We start from the raw sequence: 19,642 nt of genomic DNA, 5'->3' as shown, positions 1-19,642 counted from the left end.
GATTTACCAAATAAGAGCACGAAGCCAAGTTCACAAGATTTTGCTCCCAAGCTAATGAATCCTGCTTCTTAGCAAGAGTCAAGGCAGGCTTGGGAGCTCTGTCTTTCATTCCAGCACTTCTAATTCTGGATTAAAAGCAAGCACATAGGTGTCTGTAGTGCCTTACCAAGTTCCTTGTCCACAGCACATTACAGTAATGTTTCCTTTATCTAGAACTTTAGGGCATTCCAAAAGCAACACTGATTCAAGTTCCAACTTCTTAATGACAAAAGGGGCAAAAGAAGACACTAAAGTCAAAGTACCCATGTACTGAAAAGGATTAAATTTAAGTGAAACAAAGCCTTCCACAGTACCAACATGTAACAGTCCAGGTCAGTCAGTGATCTTCCATTTCATAAGTTACTTCACTCCAAGCTCTGCCACTGTGTGCTACTGAGCTAGGTAATTTCAGTCCCTATGCCCCTGCTTCCTCATCTTTTCAACAGTTGCTTTTCTTTGTGAAGCAGTATGAGGTCCACTGATAAAAAAACATGCTAAGAGAACTAGTTATTATTAATGCAATTCAGATATGGAATGCACCAGATGGTAAAATCTCCAGGATTTTAATGAACTATTGTAACAGAACATATGTAATATGACGTTATTGTAACAGGCATTTAAATGTATAGTTAGAACATACAACGTGACCTGCTCTGCTCTCTGTAACTCCACTGGAATTATTTTGGATTTATGTCAGATAATACTAGGAACACAAAATAGCCCCATATGTGCAATGTGGTAAGGCTTTCCTAGCAATGCAATCTTAACTATTGCCTTTCCTGTTTTTAATTTTTGCTGGGGATACCCTAATGGCAAGGAATAAGCTGTCTGAGCAATTACTCATTAGACACCATCATAAAACAGTTAAATCGTGAAGCAGCAAGAACTTTTTGTTCTTATTCACTATATTCTGTAAAGATTATGTCTTTGATACACCTTATGCTACATTTGGACAGCAACTCACACTTGTGTCGAAAGAGACACACATTCAGCTTCAGGCTGCGAGGGCAGTAATGCCTCCTTTTTCCCACATCACTGGAGGAGTTCTGGACATTATGAATAACATACGTGGGGAAAGGTGAACTGCAGCTCAAGCCACTGGCATGGCACAGTATGGTCAGAGGCAGGTACTGACTTCAGTACAGAAGGAACAGGAAGATACTCTCATGCACAGTAATTCTAGCACATCTACAATACAGACTATAAAACTGACATTTAATATACGAGAGTCTGGAAGCAAGATATCAATTTCACATCGTAAATTAACCTTTGTACTAGTGCCCAAAGATTTGGCTGATTACTCATTGCCATCCCTCAGTGCTTAAGCAGTCTTTTCCAAAGCAAGGCAGTTAAACCACAAAAACGTACCGTAGTGTCCACAGCCCTGACCTTCTCAGCAGGAACGTGCTTTGGAATGGGTTCTTCTACTGATATCATCATGCAGCCTTCTGCTCCAAGAGTAATAATTACGAGCTTACACCCTCTTCCTAACAGCATGCGTCCCACCTTTTCGGCATCTTCAAGGTTGCCAACTGGGATGCCCGTTAAAATTTCTGCCTGGAAAATAACCCACGCAAATGAAAATCATAATCTGATAGCATTCAATTTTGGACAACAGTTGCTTTTGAAAACTGTACTTAATATCATTTTAAAAATGTGTCTTATGAGATGATCATGAAACCACTTCCTACGCTGATAATCAGCTATGTCATGCTCCTTGTTTGAAATCAGCATGTACTTCAGGCATAGAAGACTAATAGAGAGCAGCCTAGGCAAAGACACAGGAGGATGGGTTCTGTTCCAGCTTCTACAATTAGTCTGCCATTCAACCTGTATGAAGTAAAGCTGAAGCTCTCCCTGGGCAAAGGCCCATCAAAAGATGATGATATATTTGAGTTATGGATGTGTCCATAGGCCTCTGCCAGGGCTGAGACTCTTCTGTGTTGGCTCTGTACAAACACGGATAAACTTTTCTTTTAACAGACAGTGACCTTAAGTCAACTTCTCCCAGTTGGCTCTTAAAATTAATCTCTTCTTGTTCTGTGCACCCAAAAGCAAAATTCCCCAAAAATCTGCAGTGAAGACTTCAGAACTAAACATCCTTTTCTTCACATACTTCTTGGTATCTCATTTTCCAGTGCCATGTACTTTTTTGGCAGAGGATATGTGACAAGAATCGGACAGGAAGAAAAGAAAGATAGACTACATTTTACCTGAAACACTCTAGCAAGCAGTACACTTCCTGCCTAGTAGCGTATGACTTACTTGAATGTAAACTAGCATATACATATACTGTTGTCTTTACTAAATCTTGTCTTGCTTGTCTGAGAAGAGGAAAGTCCTACTTTATCTTGAACTACAAGACCACTGCTTCCTGAAAGATGCAGTCTGAAGCAGTTTCAAATAATCATCTACTAACTGGACATAATTGTCATGGTCTTGGGGCTTGTTTTCAGTGGAAAACTTACACTGGAACCTCTTCACCAGCTCCACGTCCTGACTTCTACCACATGGACAACTCAGCTTCCTGGGAAACAGCTGCTGAAATATTTCAAACTACCTTTCTCTGCATTACAGAAACCTGAAATCAGCATGCATATTTCTTGCTGAAACAGAATATAAAATACAGTGGTTGAACAACTGCTCCATGAGTAGAGGCATGCTTGTCATACAAGGGAGGCAGGGCAGACAGCTGGGGACAGGAACTACTACAGCCATCCCAAGCAAGCCGCCCCCAGTTGTGACTCAGAGGCCTCACAGCTTGCCACTGTCATTTCCTGTGTTTCAGCCTGACCCAGAACAGAGAAGTCACCCTTAGGCTCTGAAGAGCCAGCATATGCCAATACACTGCCTTAGGGTTTATATTACCATGAACAGAGTACCTACTGGTTTTAATTTTTTAACTTACAGGATCAAGTCCTGCAGTCCCTACTGAGACAAATGCACAGATATTTCCAGGAGCTGTTGATTTGATAACTACAAAGCACAATTTAAAGTGGCAAGACTTGGTGGGTATAACACGTATACCCAATTTAAAATTATTTATTTTTAAACCGCACTGATCCCAGAAAAGAATGAAGAAAGGCTTAGATTATAAGAAAGAAAATAAATCTACCCAATTTTCTCTTTGGCATGTCACCACACTGCTCAAAATTTTCTTGCAGTAGAAAATATTTAGGCAAATTAGATCTATTTAAGTTTTTTAAAGGGTATAAAAGTATTTTCAAATAAGAGAATTTGTTTCAAAAATACCTCACTAAGTTTTTTGAATACATCATCCTGCAAGGTTTGAAAGGGATCAGTACACCAATAATGGTTTTGAGTGACTAGGGACAGATAATAGTCTTAAAATACATATACCATATTCTAATAACAAAGAAACTAAAATGACTGTATCTCTTACTGAATTCTGATATCTATGAACTACATGTTTCCATATTCATAATACCTAACACAAGAACAAAAATGGATTATCAAAATGCAAACACTAATCCTTGAATGAAACTGACTAAATGAATTTCTAGCCTCCTTCGTGACGGGCAGTAATTCCAAACATTCTACATATGCTGTAAAGTCTCCAGGAGGCAAATGGATTTGGTTATGGAAAATAAATAGTCAATCTAACTTCGGTTCATTTACTTGGGATTTAACCTTCTGTAAGCTCATGAGCGAGATAAATAAAGTACTTAAATATAATATTCTTCCTAATGAAACACACATTGTGTAACGTACCCCTTTTTGTGGTAGCTGTGCCCCAAGCCAACAGGATTTTTTGTATGGGTAGTGAAAAAAGTTATTTGGGGACTAATAATGTGACAGGTTTTGCAGAAATCTTTCTTTTTGCCTTTATACTGCTTATCCAAATAAACACATTTATTTTCAACCATATAGTCTGTATAAAAGAAGATCTTCAGTTGCTTGAAACCGTTATCATCCAACTCATCTATAGCAGGATAGTACAATTAAAACGCACTGGAACAAGCTGGAAGAACCATAAAAGCAGCAGAAGCCAGACAGATTTTGTGCCAATAATTAGAGATTGCTGTAAATGTCAACTGATGTTAAATACTGTGGTTAGATTTTAAGTTCCTCCCTTCAGTAGAATCTTATTAAAAAAAACAAAAACAAAAACAAAGTAAAACAAAACAAATAAACTGCAGTACAATTGAAGGAAATAACTAATAGTTATGTAAAGAAAAAAATAAATAACAATACTAAAAGTTCAATGTGGACATTTGCCATAGTAAAGAAGACCAGCAAATCAAGAAATTTATTTGTCTGTGCTGGTCTCACAAAGCTCCTCAGTGAGATGGCCTAAGTAAAGCTAGAGGACACTCCACAAACCTGCTGTCAGAAGAAAAAAAAAAGACATTATAAAATTAATCTACAGAGATTTTTCTTTATTTTGTTTACAAAAGTAGAACCAAAATTTAACTGAAGCATTTCACTTAACTGATACAAAGGTTCTGGGCAATACTCCTCATTACTCTTAGTTAATTTTTGTCTCTTTAGACTGTGGAGTCTAGTTACAGTATGCTGTCACAAATCAGCACTGTTAGAGAAAAAAATGGTCCTGCTTTCCTTTCCACTCCTGTCCACATGGCCCATTCTCTTGCGCCAGCATGGCTACTTGTGTGGCCAGGAAATAAACTGGATTGAAAGGCAGATCTGTGTTAAAATTAAGCCTGAACTAAAATAAGATAAAGCAAAACAATTGACTCCTTTCAACAGCACTACTAGTTTGCACTGGCTAAAAGTGATAACGAAACAACAATGTAAATCTCTGCCAAGTGTTCCTAGTAGTGGTGTATGCGGGACACTCCATGGCTTGCTTACACAGCCACTTTCAGGGAAAAGTGCTGGACCCTCTGCTTGGCATTTGTGAGACCATATCTTCAGGACAGTCTAGTTTTTGGATCCCTGACAGAAATAAGACACTGACATACTACACAGGCCCAGTGGGAGGCCAGCAAGGCAGGTGGGGGCCAGAGCGTAGGACATAGGAGATGAAGCTGGGAGAAGCAGCTATGTTCAGCCTCAAAAACATAAGGCTAGGGAGAGAGATAATTTCTGGTTGCAATATTTTAATGTGTGGATATAGAGAAGAGAGAAGCACTCTTCTTGGAGCTGCACAAGAATAGGGCTAGAAACAATTGGCACAAGCTGGAATATGGAAAATTCCAGCATTAGGAAAAGCTTTTTCACTACCAGAGTGATGCAGCACTAGAGCAGGTACCTGAAACAGGGCATAGGTTCCCATCCTTGGAGACTGAAAGCCCTTTAAAGGACAAACCCTGAATGATTTAGCCAAAACTAGCACTTCTTCACCAGGACTTGAGATCTCCAGAGGTCTGTTCCTACTTTCCATGGTCCTATGATCCTCAACAAATATAAACTGATGACAAAAAATGTCAACTCTTTAGAAAGCAGACCATCTTTTGCTTTAGCATCCACATAGCACCTTGCACGATGCAACTTGCAAATGTTGCCAGGTATGACTGGAACAGAAATCATAAATGATAATAGGCAAACTGCCAGGTTTAAGGATAACTAAACCACACATGACAATTAAAAACACTTTTAATGTTAAGTACTTAAATATAGTAAGCCTGCACATAAACCTAAATATGTAATGCGACAAACTTGGTTATATCTTTGATTTCTAAGATTTCTTAGAGAATGGCAGAACAAGAACTTTATCTTGTTAATTCTAACACAAGATGAATCCCAAAGAAGTAGTGAGAGACAGTTTTGGTGTATATGCAATTGCAAGATCAGGCCATAAGCCAAGCTGATTCCACTTGTTTCAAATTATAACATTTTTGCATACATACATGAAGAAATACTTATGCTAGAATAATTAAAAACTGATTGAAATGAATTGGCTTGAAGCTATTCTCTCCTCTCCCAAAAGTAACATCTTTCATTTTAGGCTAAATATGGGAAATTTCATAGTTTCCAGCAACAGATAAAATAAAGTTGGAATTCGAACTAAAACATACCGTGAATTTCCAGCAACTTCTATGTAAGGAAGAAATAGTAGCTTTCCTTTACTTACAACAGAAAAGGCAAATTCCTGACACCATCTCTATTATTAACCAGTCTATATTAAAAAGGCAGGATCTTAAATGTCCTATTCAAAGACGTCAGATCAGTTGTATAAGCTTGATAGTCTCTGCATCTTGTAAAAGTCATTGCTGCCTATTGATTTTGGACATTCTCACAAGAATTTCAACTAAATATTTCTTCCAAAAGTGTCTCAACCTCAGTTAATAGATGATAGCACAAAGGAAGCAAAAGGATAGTATCTATTATTTTGTATTATTTTTATACATCTTGCGGCTATCTTTAAGAAAATCAGCACTGAATTTCTATTTAGATGAGCTTCTTTCTACCATCAAAACCCCTAAGTATTCTGTCCGCATTTAATTAAACGTTTGCTAGGCCCTTCTTACTCAAATCAGAAGTCCAATACCCATTTTACATTAGGAAGAAAGCAGTTCCCAGTGTTGCATTAAAAATAGCCTAACACACTAAATCATTTGCTGCAACCATTTAGGAGTTTTCCTTCTCCTGAAGGGCTCTTCAGTATTCTTTGAACAGAGAAGCAGCTGTTCTTCAAAACATTTAGGACCAAATTCAAATTGCTGACATGCAATATATTTTGGTTCCTAACCTGCAGGGCTCTGTAATTGCACGCACACACTAAATAAGAAAAACAACACATGAACTGTATTGACATTGTGGTTGTGCCTAAGGCCATACTACAGTAAGGAAAGAAAAATGGAAAGAAAAAAAAAAAAGGTAAGTACTCCAAAGAGCTCTTCTCATACAGGGTTGTTTCTTTTTCAACATTTATAGAGGACTGAGAAGACAACCATTGGTTTTCACTTAGATGACATTGGATACATTTATTTTTCATTAGAAGAATTAAGGGAATGGAGAACTAGCACATTCCTGCACAAACCTCAGGGATTAGGCTGTGCTGCATCTGGGAATTAACAAACTAGTCTCAACAAGCTTGATCTTTCTGGGAAAAGATAAAACCGAACTACAGGCTAAGCAAAGAAAGAACTGATAACCTTGCAAGATTTGTTCTGAGCTTTTTTGTTCATGAACCACATAAAAAGAAAGCAATGTCAGGCATTAAAAAAATATTATTGCAACAAGCAAGAGTGAAAAGAACAGCTTGTGAAGAGCCTTCTAGACAAACTAATGGTAGATAATTCACTGATAGTATAATTTTGTTTGCTTCTCTCTAGCACATAAATCCATAAGAACAAGCTGTGCTGTTATATCAGATACTGTGTGTGATTTCATTAAATCCTAAAGCAGTTAATGAAGAATAGAGTACAAAATGTGATGTATTTGATACTTACACATTTGGGACTCAAAATCCCATGATTGTATAAAACTGCAGCTGACATTTTAAAATTTTTATTCTGTGACAAAGGCAGATCAAAGCTGCTGACCAGTGTGGAAGTAAACAACAGAGATTTCTGACTCAGTAATAATTCAGCTAATCACAAGGACTATCCCCTTTTACTCATCTCCAGCAAAACAAATGCTCCACACCATCTGTGAAATGTCTTAAGCTCAATGGCTAGCCCTCCGTTCCACAGCTAACACAATCCTGTTACAAACATATCATTCACATGATAGCCACAAAGTGCAGGACTTAATAACATAAAGCTATTTTTTAATGAAGAATAAAGATATTTAGATAGAACTATATGATAAATATCTGTAAATTTAAATTAATAAGAAAACCAAACCAAGTAACAATTAAGATCAGTGAAAATTTAATTTTGTCTTAGCATATGTCTGTATTAAAAAGAATGTTTTAGAAACAGCTGATCTGGATACCTCTAAAGAGTTCATCTTTAAACCTGGGATCATTTATCAAGAACTACTGAAGGGCTTACTAATGATAAAACAGAAATCAACTGCTTGTTTTCTAGTAGTACTTAAAAATCCAGAATTAAAAAAAAAATCCCCAAAAGAGGTAACCCTGGAACATAAATGGGGTTTTGGCTAGAAGGAAATTATTTGAGACTCAGAGATACCAAAGAGGAGTGGCAATGGAGCTGAAACCAAACATCTCAGGCAAGCAGATGTAGGCAGCATATTCAATAAATTTGGCCATCGATGGACATAGTGGGTTAGAGCAAAGGTCCATCTCATTCGATTCCTCTTTTCTGGTTATGGGGGCAACCTGATACTGAGGAAACAAAAAAAAAAAAAAAAGAAAAGGAAGCTATAAGAGTTTTTCCCAGTTAAATTCTGGATGTCTAAGTGCCAGGTAATTCCTAGTTTAAGAAGTTGAAGGAAATGCAGATGCAGTTGGATGAATGGACAAAAACATTATTTTTAATATTAGAAGATTTAACTTACTGCTTTTAACTGGAATGTAGTGATGTGACCGGTAACCTTTATTTGGATATGAAAACATTTATTTCTATATTAAACTTTTCAATTGCATACATTACAATGATCTAAAACCAAAGAAACTCATGAAAGAAAACAGAAAACAGATGGCATATGAATATATAACAATTGCTAAAAGAACTTACAAGCTTGTGATATAAGAAAAACAAGTGCTTCATTTTTCCTCTTTTCTCAGCAAAAAGAAAGGAAAAATGGCAATAGTTCATCCCTGAACATCAGTTCAAAAACAAACCAGACATGGAGAGGATGAAGTAAAATGTGATTATTAAAAAGATATTAACATAATTCATTTTGGTTCAAAATATGAAAAGGTTATAAGCAAGTATTTATGTGCAGTTGTGTTCTCAGAATATGCTGTAGGAGTCCCACAGGTGCATCTGTGCTCCCATGATATGAATGGCAGGAACTTCCATAGGTCTATCACATCCATAAATTCAGAAGAGAGAAACCTTATGAACAGTATGGAACATATTCATATTCCTGACTGCATGAAGGGATCCCACCCATCTTCAAATGGTAATCACTTTTTAAAAGAAAATAGCAGAAAAGAATATGAACTGTACCCTGAGCACTGCAGGTGGGTACAAAGGTGGATGAGTGAGCAAGGATCTATTATAATTATGCACCTGTATTTCTTGTTCTCCCAATAGAGTAATTTTCTTTTCTCCATGTGGTGGTAATAATAATACGTGCTGGCTCCAGTAAGCTAAACTTCTCAAAGAATGTTTCTTTCAAGACTATCCTCTAGCAATAACAAAGGGAACACTTTAACATGTGTGCTGAAAAGAGCAATGAGAGAAAAGTCAGGAATAGACAAGTAATGAAAACCAAAGTTTTGTGTCTAACATATGGGGGATAACTTTTCTCAGGGAAAAAAGAAAAAAGTAACTAGTGACATGACGAAAGAAAGCAAACAATGAATGACATGTATTAAATGGGTGGGAGAATATGGATGTTCTCAGCCCAAAATGTGTGCTGTAGCCCCATTTAACCAATCCAGGGGTGTAGTCCAGGCATAAGTGTTTTTTGAAAGCATGAAGAAAATGCCATATGAGTGTCCCAAACAAGAGTAAATACTCTGTCTTATCTTTCCCACCATCACATGTAACTGAACTCTGATGGCTCTGACAAGCCACAAAAGGTACTGCTTCCAGCCATACTGGAAGCTTTGCCCTCCAGAGTCTTGAGGGGCCACAGCATCTCCTACCCTGAAAGAAAGAGCTATTTGGCTCATTCCTGAGTACTGTGGTGTATCTGAAATGGAGACTTGTACTGGAACATTCCAGAATAAAATTTAAACGTCAGCTTGGGTTACTTAGAACCTTGAGTACTTGGAGGCTCATAAACCGAGGACTTCTGATATAGTTTGTGATAGGTTCTAACAGAAATTTCAAGGGAGAGTAATTGAGCCTTACTTTGTTAGACATGGTCATCAGACCAAAAAAAAAAAATCATACAGAAATCAGGGCCATGCTTTTAGCCCCACCCTCTACCCACAGGTTTCATGCTTGTTGCAGAAGTCCTTTTCGTTGCAGATAACTTTAACCATGACCAGAGTATGGTTTCTAACTGCTATGTTGCTTCTCACACATTCTTGTTTACATAAAGAGAGACTGAGAGGGAGGAATACAGTGTGCTTAATGTTAATAGGAAAGAATTTAAAACTAAGGCCTTATAAGATGAGCTTAATTTGTCTCTTGTGACAAAAATAATTTGCTTTGGGAGAAATAACACACTTGAATTAGAAAAGAGCGGGAAAGATGGAAAGAAAAAAAAAAGGAGAAAACATACTGTTGAAGGGCCAGAGAAACAGATTCACTGAAAATGGATCTGACAGGAAGAGGCATATGAAGCTGTTATTTACCATCAAGTGCAGCATGCATGCATCACCTCCTGGCAAGCGAGTTTCAAACTGTCAGAACGCTATGGCTAGCGCATTCATGCTAATCATATCAAGGGACCACAGAACAAGGACAAGGATCTATTTTAATATTTACCACTCAGTGCTAGCATTTTAGAAGTGTCCTTTTATGGATTTGTTTTACTCATCTACTTGTAAGGGAGGCTGGATACAACTTTCCTGCTGGAAACGATTAATTTAATTTTAAATGCAATCAAAAGGAATTCTAGAATATTCTTCTTTACTCATTAGGTCAGGGATTAAACCTGTCACCTCCAGAAATACTATGTAAGAGGAACACAGCTTAGTTTTTCTGCTCCCCAAGCAGCATTTCTAAGAACAGAAACCCCTTGAAGTTTTACTGCTGAAGACTCCTTTAGCATGACATATGATCATTACCTCAGTTTCATTGCAGCAGAAGATGTCAGAATGGGTATAAAATTGTGGATCTAGATCAGCAAGGGCTGGAGCTGGGTTAAATAAGGTTTTTACTGAAAAAAAAAGGAAAAAAGACTAAATCTCTAGTATTTTAGATTCATAACAGATCACTTTGAATATCACTGCGATTAATACCTTCCAAGATTGCATTCACAGTCCTCAGTATTCAGTATTAAATGCAAATATATCTCATTTTCTATGTTTTCATTTCATAGAACTGATGAAAGTTTTATTATATTAAAATTCAAATCTAATTAATGTTCAGTCACTTGTCATGATAGGAGCATGACAGAGAGTAACAGAAAAAAATAAGCAACAAATTATTAATTAAAAAAAATCAAACAGGAAAAGGCTTACACAAATACAGTTTGCTTAACTGATGGTTCTTCTTACAGGATTTTAACAGGTTTTACAAGAACCTATTTAGTTCTACATTTTTTTCTACATTGTTATCTGGGTTCTATACATGAAGAAACGTGGATGTAGACTAATGAAGGACATGTCCAGACAGGGTTTTAAATATGGCTTTGAATGTGTTACCGAACTTGTTCAAACTACCATACTGTAAAACTCTAGTGTAGACAAGGCAATATATATTTTTCATGTGTTATCTGGCAGACTTAAAACCTTAGCTAAGGCAGGGTAGAATAGTTAGTTAACCTAACTTGAAACTGTAGCCTAAGGCTCTGGGTAACAGTAGAAAAAGTTTGTCATGAGGACAGATTATTTCAGACTTATTCACTGTTAATACAGGAAGTCCTCAGATTTAGTTTCTCATTTTGCCATTATTATTAATACTGCTGTCTCTTAACCACACAGCCGTCACTTTTATATAAAGCATACTCTCTTACTTTAGAAATAATGCAAGTGATTGAATTTTCCAATTTACATTTTCAGCCCTAAATGCTTATTTAGACTCTAAGCTATGGACACACAGAACAATTCTGAATCTTATTTAACTTCATAAAGAGAAAGATCCTCAAAGCTTTCAGAAATCTTATCTTCAAGAAGTTTAGAAGGTAACCACTTTGATTAAGACTTCGGAAAGTTTTTACCTGTTACTGCACAACTTTATCATGTCTCTCTATTTTTCTCATTAAAAATAATCTTATTAAAGGGACAAAGGCATTTACTCATAAGTCAGAAAATGCCAGAATTAGGATTTCCAGTAAAATTTTAATTTGGCTCCCTTACATTATTACAATAGAGTATGTATTATAATAAACTCTTTAATTATATGATCACATACCAGTGAAAAACAGCATGTGAACACTTAATTACAGACTGCAACCTAATATATATGCAGAAAGGAGACAAATTAAGGTTTCATAGGCAAACTTAACTCTTACATTTCCTATTTTCTGAATTGCCACCCTAATTAAGTTTGGTTTTTTTTAAACATAAATATTTAAGGTATATTTTTCTAAGCAAAACAAACAAACACAACAAACAGTATATACTGAAAAACAAACTCAGTCCTATAGTATCATCATGACACACAATGGTCATGAACAGCAATAGAAGTGTTCCAGCTTGGGCTGTAAGTAATGCAGACTCATCATGAACAGGTTGGAATATGTTAGTGTTATGTAGTTCACTCCCATGTTTAATATCTGCTGAGCATTGGAGAGGTGGAGGTACCTTAAGACTGCCTTTCAGGCTGTGAAGAACAGGGCTTGTGAATGGGGTAATCTGCTTGGTTCCTCTATTCTCTGCCCAGTCTCTGCCTCTCCACTTGCCAAGATCCATTCTCCTCACGTACTTTCCATTCCTTATGGTTTAAATACAGAAGAGACAAAGCTGGGTTGGAATGGTTGGGAGGAAGCCTAGATTTCAGACAAGAGAAGTGTAAAGGGAATTTTTTTCATTTCTTGAGATGGCAGAGGAAGAAGGAAGAGAACTGAAAGGAGAACCTCTATTTCCTTGGCCTACAAGAGATCTGTATTGGTATAAAAGAAGCTGCTTAAGATTGGAGTCAGGAATGACACTGAAAGTCATGCTGCCCAAGCAAATAATTCCCTGTGAGGATGAACTCACAGGGGAAGCTGGCTGTGAAGCTCTAAGCATTTTCTCAAGTGTATGTGAAAGGTAGTTATATTCCAAAGGCAGGTAATACAGTAAAAATTAGGCAGATTTCCATTCTGTTGTAAAGTCTTATCTTTAAATGAAATCTCCCTTGGTATCAAGTCTTTACTAAGCTTTGAGGTAGCCAGTCTACACCTTTTAAAAGCATGTAGACTGGATGGCAGTTTTCCATAGCCTAGTTTCTGAAGCCACTATTCTCTGGCAGAATTCTGCGAATAATTTAACCATGGACAAACAGTTGGTATGAAAAAATGCAACCCACAATCAAAACGTGGAAGCCCTTGATCTTCTTGAAAGTGACAAGCAACCTTAACAATTGAAGATGCCTCCAGACCTGGTTAATGCTATTCTTCCCTACAATGTTAACAAGCTGGACTTCTCTGTCTTTTAGAGTTATCTGTCTTTTATAGAGCCTGGTATTACAGAAGCCCAAAAACTGCTCTACAGACTTTGGTGTACGATAATATTTTGCCCATAAATTAAGTGGTTCCCCTCTTGGAAGCAGTATGTGGCCATTAAAAACCTAGAATTTTCCAATCAGATTTCCAATGCAATTTATACCCATTTAATATTATTCACAACCCTTCTCTTCCTTCCCTCCTTCCTTTCCTTCTCCCCAAGATCATCATAAAATCTTTAAGAATTATTGCCACAATTACAGGATGTCAGAATGTGAGATGTCTCCCTCTCTAACAGAACCACATCACATTCACTGAACAGAAGCAAAGGGGTTTTGCCTGAGTGTCCATATTCTTTCTCCATCTTAATGATTATTTCCTTCAGTAGGAATGAAGAAAAAGAGGCAAAAAAAACCCCTTGAAACAGTGGTTTGAGGCATCTGGATATGCATCTGTTTAACAAAAATAGTCTAGTGCACATCCTAACACACATTACTGCATTATACATGAGAGTATTGCGGGTAAAAAAAAAAGAAAAAGAAAAAGAAAATTGCATTAACAATTTACAGTTGGCTAAGGATGGATTTTTTCAGTGCTACAAACTCAGCTGTTCACTTAAATTTGACTGCACCACGACATGTGAACGTATGTAGCCAGTTGCTTCACAGCAGAAGCAACCCAAACTCTGCTGCCACAAGACCTGCACAATGACAGCAGACTGACAGCACAGAACTAGTGCTGGCCCACAGTTACCACGATCTCTTCTCAGTATGTTGTGTTCTCTACAGTTGCTAAATGCCCGCATGCCTTTTGTGTGTATCAGGTTTGGATCTTCTGACACAGGCTGGTATCTTGCCATAAGGAAGTGACAAAAAATTAAAGCAATTTACTAGAACTATGCACAGACTTAGAAGGAGACAAAATAAGTCACTGATATTGGTTCATGAATCTATTCCATTAGCCACTAGATTAACAAATCAATTTTCAGAAAAATGTTAAAATAAAATATTGCAAGTTTTGTTGCCTTCTCCATACACAGACTGTAAGCATCCCAGGTGCTACTTACTCAGTTCAGTGAAGCTTTAAATATTTTTTTTATATTTCCAAAATAATTCTTTCATTCATACAGAACTGTTCATACAGTTTAGGATTATTACCATCATACTTTCGAAGAAACTCTCTCTCAGACTTGCAAATAACATAGCCACTTAAATCAGCATAAAATACATGAAATTAATGCATGAAGTTCTCCTGCATCTGAAGAACTCTGAAAGAGTGGTTAGGTGCTGGAGTGGGCTGCACAGGGAGGTGGTGGAGTCACTGCCCCTGGATGGGTTCAGGGAATGGTTAGATGTTGTACTAAGGGACCTGGCTTAGAGGGGAATATTGGTGATAGGTGGATGGTTGGTCTGGATGGTCTTGGATGTCTTTTCCAATCTTGGTGATTCTACAATTCTATGATGCCATTACTAGTGCATGAACACCAGTGATCACAGCTGCTGCACAACAGTGCTCAGTGCTGCAGAGGGACTGAGCACTGAAGAAGCCCAAGGTGCTATATCTACTGGAGCAAGCCTAGGCCCAGCTGCAGGGATCCAGTTAGTTCTGATCCCAGTTCTTTCTCTGACCAGCTGCAGAGCTGACCATATGAGTTGATTCCTCATACTCTATCCATAGTCTGGAGAAATAAGAACAACATACCTTCAATCTCATATAGATGCCTCGCTTGCATAATTATTTACTTACTGTTGTTCAAATACTGTGGTAATTGTGCTTGAGTAACTGAATTACAGACACTTAAGGAACAAAAGCATCATGTTAGTAGTGAAACCCCATCTTGTTCAAGCAAAATGTCAGCATTTATCCAGCTACATGTTACAAAGAAGGAACAAGGGCCTACATTTTAAAGTACAGCATAGTAACAATTACTGATAATTTCACAGACCATAGACCATGACTATCTATCCAATGGCAGAAAGCCAAGTCACACTCCAAGAATTTTTGTTAAAGAGAAAAAGCTCTTTTTTTTAATTTCAAAATCAGCGATATTAACTTCCATGCAGAAAACCACAATCATATTTACTGCTATGCTACAAGAACAAGGGTATAAGTCTGTTTCTGAGGTTACTTCATTCACTTTGTTGTGTGCAGAACTCAACTGACTTGCATTCTTTATGCTTGTTCTGCACTGGCATAAGAACAGAGTCAGGCCCATAGTTCCTGACCTAATGACATTACAGTGTCTTTAGTCACTGCATGAAAATCAGAGAAAAAGCAGTACCAGCCATATATGGGGAGATTAGAAGGGTAGGGACTGATTTGCCATTCAATTTAAATGTAGCAAAATTTTAAAACTGAACTCACTTTTCATTAGCGTAGCATGAATTTGTTGGTTATTGTTTCATTTCTAAATGAAACTATGACAGAAAAGACCACATGATCTTTATTTTGAAAGCGCAATAAATAATAGTTTTCTTGCAACATGAGTGAGGGACGCAGAAAGGCTTATGCTAAATTACCTCCACTGGCACGTGCCATTTTCAGTGCTTCGAGAGAAACAGCAGGGGTTATTTCTAGCTGGCAGACAGCCACTTTGGCTTTACAGATGATATCAGAAGCTCTCTTCAGGTCTTCAGAATTTAAAAGTAGATTGGCTCCTGGGACTATGACAATAACGTTCTGTCCTAAAGAGAAGATATAATGTTTTTTACATTAACTTTTTGCAATAAAATATGTAAAACGGTTCTTTGCTTTTCTATAATAACTTTTAGATGATGATTTCAGTTTTCTTTAAAGAAAAAAAAAACAAAACAACAGAAACAATTTAATACTTTTGTCATTTTCAAATATCCAGTTACTTCAGAAGATAATCAGAAAGACCACAGGATTAACAAATGTAATACAGTACAACAAATGCAGTGTATATTTCTTCAGGAAAGTCAGGTATGAACTTTCCCCGCTTTTATTTTGGTGTTTCCCATGAACCCTGAAGAAGCATTACATTAATCACAGTGAAAATAAGGAACATACACTAAGGCTGATACAAGTATTTTCCTAAAGTACTCTAATAGCGTTTGAAGAGAAAAGCATTGTGAGTAATCTTCTCATGGGCTGGAAACAGAATACTTCACATAGCAATGAAAATTAAGCATGTTCTTAATTTCAGAAATGCAGACTTTCTCTGTTTACCTGTGACACTCAAGTTAGAGGCCCTAACCAATATGAAAACCAGAATCGGCAAGTTACCAAAAATAGAGAGATAATGGTTGTGACTGAAAAAACCTTTGCCAGAAGCGAGTAAAAAAAGTGAGTGATAGACCTTTCTGAACTTGAACTTTCTGGCCAGTTGAATGCTCTAAGCAAAGCTTTACAAGCAGAAACACAGCAGTATCTCAAAGCGTTCTAAGATCCTTTTCAATCTTGCAGTTTGTTCTACAGTTAGGTGAGGAGGTTCATTTATGTAGGTTTCAAATAGGATTTTGTTTTTCTCCAGACATGCAAGTTGCTTTCTTTTATTGCAGTTTCTTTGTTTCTTTTTTAATCTCTGTTACAACACCTAGAGACCTTCAGGCATGGGTGCCTTCAAATTAAAATTTATTATTAATCACTCAGGTATTAAATTCAATAAGTCAGTTGTTCCTTGATTTACAGGCTCAGCTCGCCCCCGCTGGAGGTTCCTTTAAGGACTGCCAATCATTAAAGGATACCAATTCTGTGATGAACTGAATTACTCCGTAAATAAATATTTATGTTTTTAAGTACATTATTTTTCTTGAATAAGACTTCAAAGTCCTTTGAATAAGAAACGTGCAAAGCTTGTCTCCCTAAATGTGCTCTGAAAAGAAAGCAGGACAATGGAAAGAATAATATAATGATCTCAGAGGGAGGGGCCCAAGCTTTCCAAAGCAATTCTGCTGTCAATGGTTTGGTACAGAACAGCTGCATTTGAAAAGCAAAACCTCAGCATTTAAAGCCAACGCCCTGCTTTTCAACAGACAATGATGGGCATCTCGGATTAAAAAACAGAAAGAAAAAAAATCTTCTGCAACAAGTAAATGCTATCAAAGATATCTGAATCCTGCTAAGGACACTTTCAAAGGAGAGAGCCTATATGCTGAAAGTTTATGGATTAAAGCAGTAAAAAGGATAAAACACAACAAATCGGTAGAACAAAATATATTCCATTTCTGCTTGGACTCTGTGCTACATACAATCTCAGACTCTATCTACATGTCTTGCTGCATTATCTTGCTGAACTATTTAGCTGTACTGACATGTATATTATTATTAGTCTTTAGAGCTAATGGCCCAAGGCGATAAGGAAGGCTGTTTGCTTAAACTTATATGTGCAAATTCAAGGTAGACCATGCTGCACTGGATTACATTCAGAAGCTTTTCTTTGTAACAACAAAAGGCCAGAGACTTAAAGTCTGCTTTCAAGCGAGCAAACCATACCTGCCAGAGAAATCCAGTACCTACTGCAGTGTAACAGACTTGACTGGCTTAAACTCAAGCTGTAGAGAAAAAGCCACATTCTGTTCTTAGCTGTGTATACCGCACTGACTGTGAACGACAACAGTCACCAGAAATTTCTATCAGCGTTCATGAAAGCAGAATCTCGACCCATGTACTAACAAATAATACCAGAATTCTGTATTATCAGCACCCATCTTGTCGAAAGCAACGATTTCTTGCCAGGGAAATCAGATGGGAAATCAGCACCAGGGACAACAGAGTTAAAGACAGATGGTAAATAGGGGACGAATTCATCTTGTCCAACATTAACTAATTTCGAAAGTTTTCCAAAATATTCTACATTCTAGAGAATTCTAACAAAACCCATTTCTAAGGATTAGTTTTCTAGGTTCCTTCAACGAGAAGATAAGGATTTTCAGAGGTTTTTCAATGTTCCGTATCTTAAATATCTTTTTGAGGAGAACATAAACTATCTGAAAATGCCTGTGTGTCTCTGTCCATTACAGGTAAAGCCTTAAAACATACCCATAACTCAGAAAATACTCAAGGGAGGTGAAAATGTTGCCCACACTAAAAATAACAAAAAATATATATATTCACAGTGTTACAGTTAATTCTAAAATATCTGTGCTTAAACTGAAAGTTCTTAGTTTTGTAGGGAGTATCTATAGAACTGCAAGTTTTGCAGATGTCAGCTGAAATATTAAAGGCCACATTCACAGCTCTCAAGAACTAGAATAACTAAATAAAGCTGATAAAGTAACGGAAGCTTACACTAGGTGGGGATTGAGTCCAATCAATACTTCAAACAGAACATATATGTATATATATGTATATGTAAATACTGTTCTTGGTTGTCCTTCTAAACCTGCTACTGCTCCTTCTTAGAAAGTTAGATAACTCAAACTAATTTTTTCTTCCAAGTATCCTTTTATACACGCCACCAAATGAGCACTCTCAGTGGAAAGTAGTAAACACCACAGTGCAGTAATCCTCACTTCACTTGTTAACACAGGATGAAGAGCCTAAAAGTCATCAGCAGTGCTTAGAACTCACCAAAATTTCAAAGAATACAGTGAAAGCAACAGGTACAGATCTTCTGCACAGTAATTGACTGGGAAAAAAAGAACCTATCTGTGACCAGAAAATAATGTTACAAGGAAAACAATTGCTGCCAAATCACACAGTTCATGAATATGAGGGCATTTTGGGTGTGTCATAGTAAAATAATTTCTGTGCAATGACTTGGTAAAAGCACTGAACAATTTTGTACATAAAACCTTCAAGTTCATGATGAATGTCAATATGTAGAAATTCTAAAAAAATGCAGGTGACATTTCTTTACATTCCTGAAGGTTGAAAACAACAATTTTCTCTTTGGAAAGCATAATTCAATCAAGTTAGCATATGAATCCTAAGTTTGCTGTGTTTATTTAGCCTTATTTAAACACAAATTTTGAATGTTTTTATACTACCAGTGCATTCACTTACAAAAATTGCATATTCACTGCTCATGAATGATTAATAACCTCATCAAGTCAGCATAAAGCCTATCTCAAGTGATGGTTATATCATAGTATTCTCTGTAGGTGAATTTTAGTGTTAGCTTGCAATAATCAAGAGCACTTTAATCATGACCTGCCAATCTCTGTTGTCCCTTCTCTGAATTTTTGTCACAAATATGAAAGTTGTCAGACTGTTTCAAGGTACTGGCCCAGTCATGGCAGCTTGATGGCAGTGTCAAACTCAGTACCATATATAAACGAAGCTGCAATAAGCTTTAGATGTGATTAAGTAAAAAAATTTCCATAAGAAGTTTCTTTTCTTCTCTATATGTGTACACGTATAGAGAATGTGT

At 36.9% G+C, this 19,642-nt stretch overlaps 1 protein-coding gene across 2 annotated transcripts in view; it reads right to left on the bottom strand.

Annotated features, from left to right (window-relative positions):
* RBKS (ribokinase) overlaps window positions 1-19,642 on the bottom strand; it is a 65,530-nt gene that overhangs the window by 16,349 nt on the left and 29,539 nt on the right. For both annotated transcript variants that reach the window (XM_065755127.1, XM_065755137.1), the window contains 3 exons: window positions 15,828-15,992; window positions 10,787-10,878; window positions 1,408-1,596 (listed from right to left, as the gene is read on the bottom strand). In XM_065755127.1, the coding sequence (XP_065611199.1) occupies window positions 1,408-1,596; window positions 10,787-10,878; window positions 15,828-15,992 (446 nt within the window). The remainder of the gene's footprint in view (window positions 1-1,407; window positions 1,597-10,786; window positions 10,879-15,827; window positions 15,993-19,642) is intronic.

This window comes from Cyrtonyx montezumae, unplaced genomic scaffold (assembly GCF_038088225.1).
Source record: "Cyrtonyx montezumae isolate F1298 unplaced genomic scaffold, pur_monq_1.0 scaffold_0, whole genome shotgun sequence".
In the NCBI taxonomy this organism is placed as follows: domain Eukaryota; kingdom Metazoa; phylum Chordata; class Aves; order Galliformes; family Odontophoridae; genus Cyrtonyx; species Cyrtonyx montezumae.
This window is presented reverse-complemented; position numbering and strand designations above follow the sequence as displayed.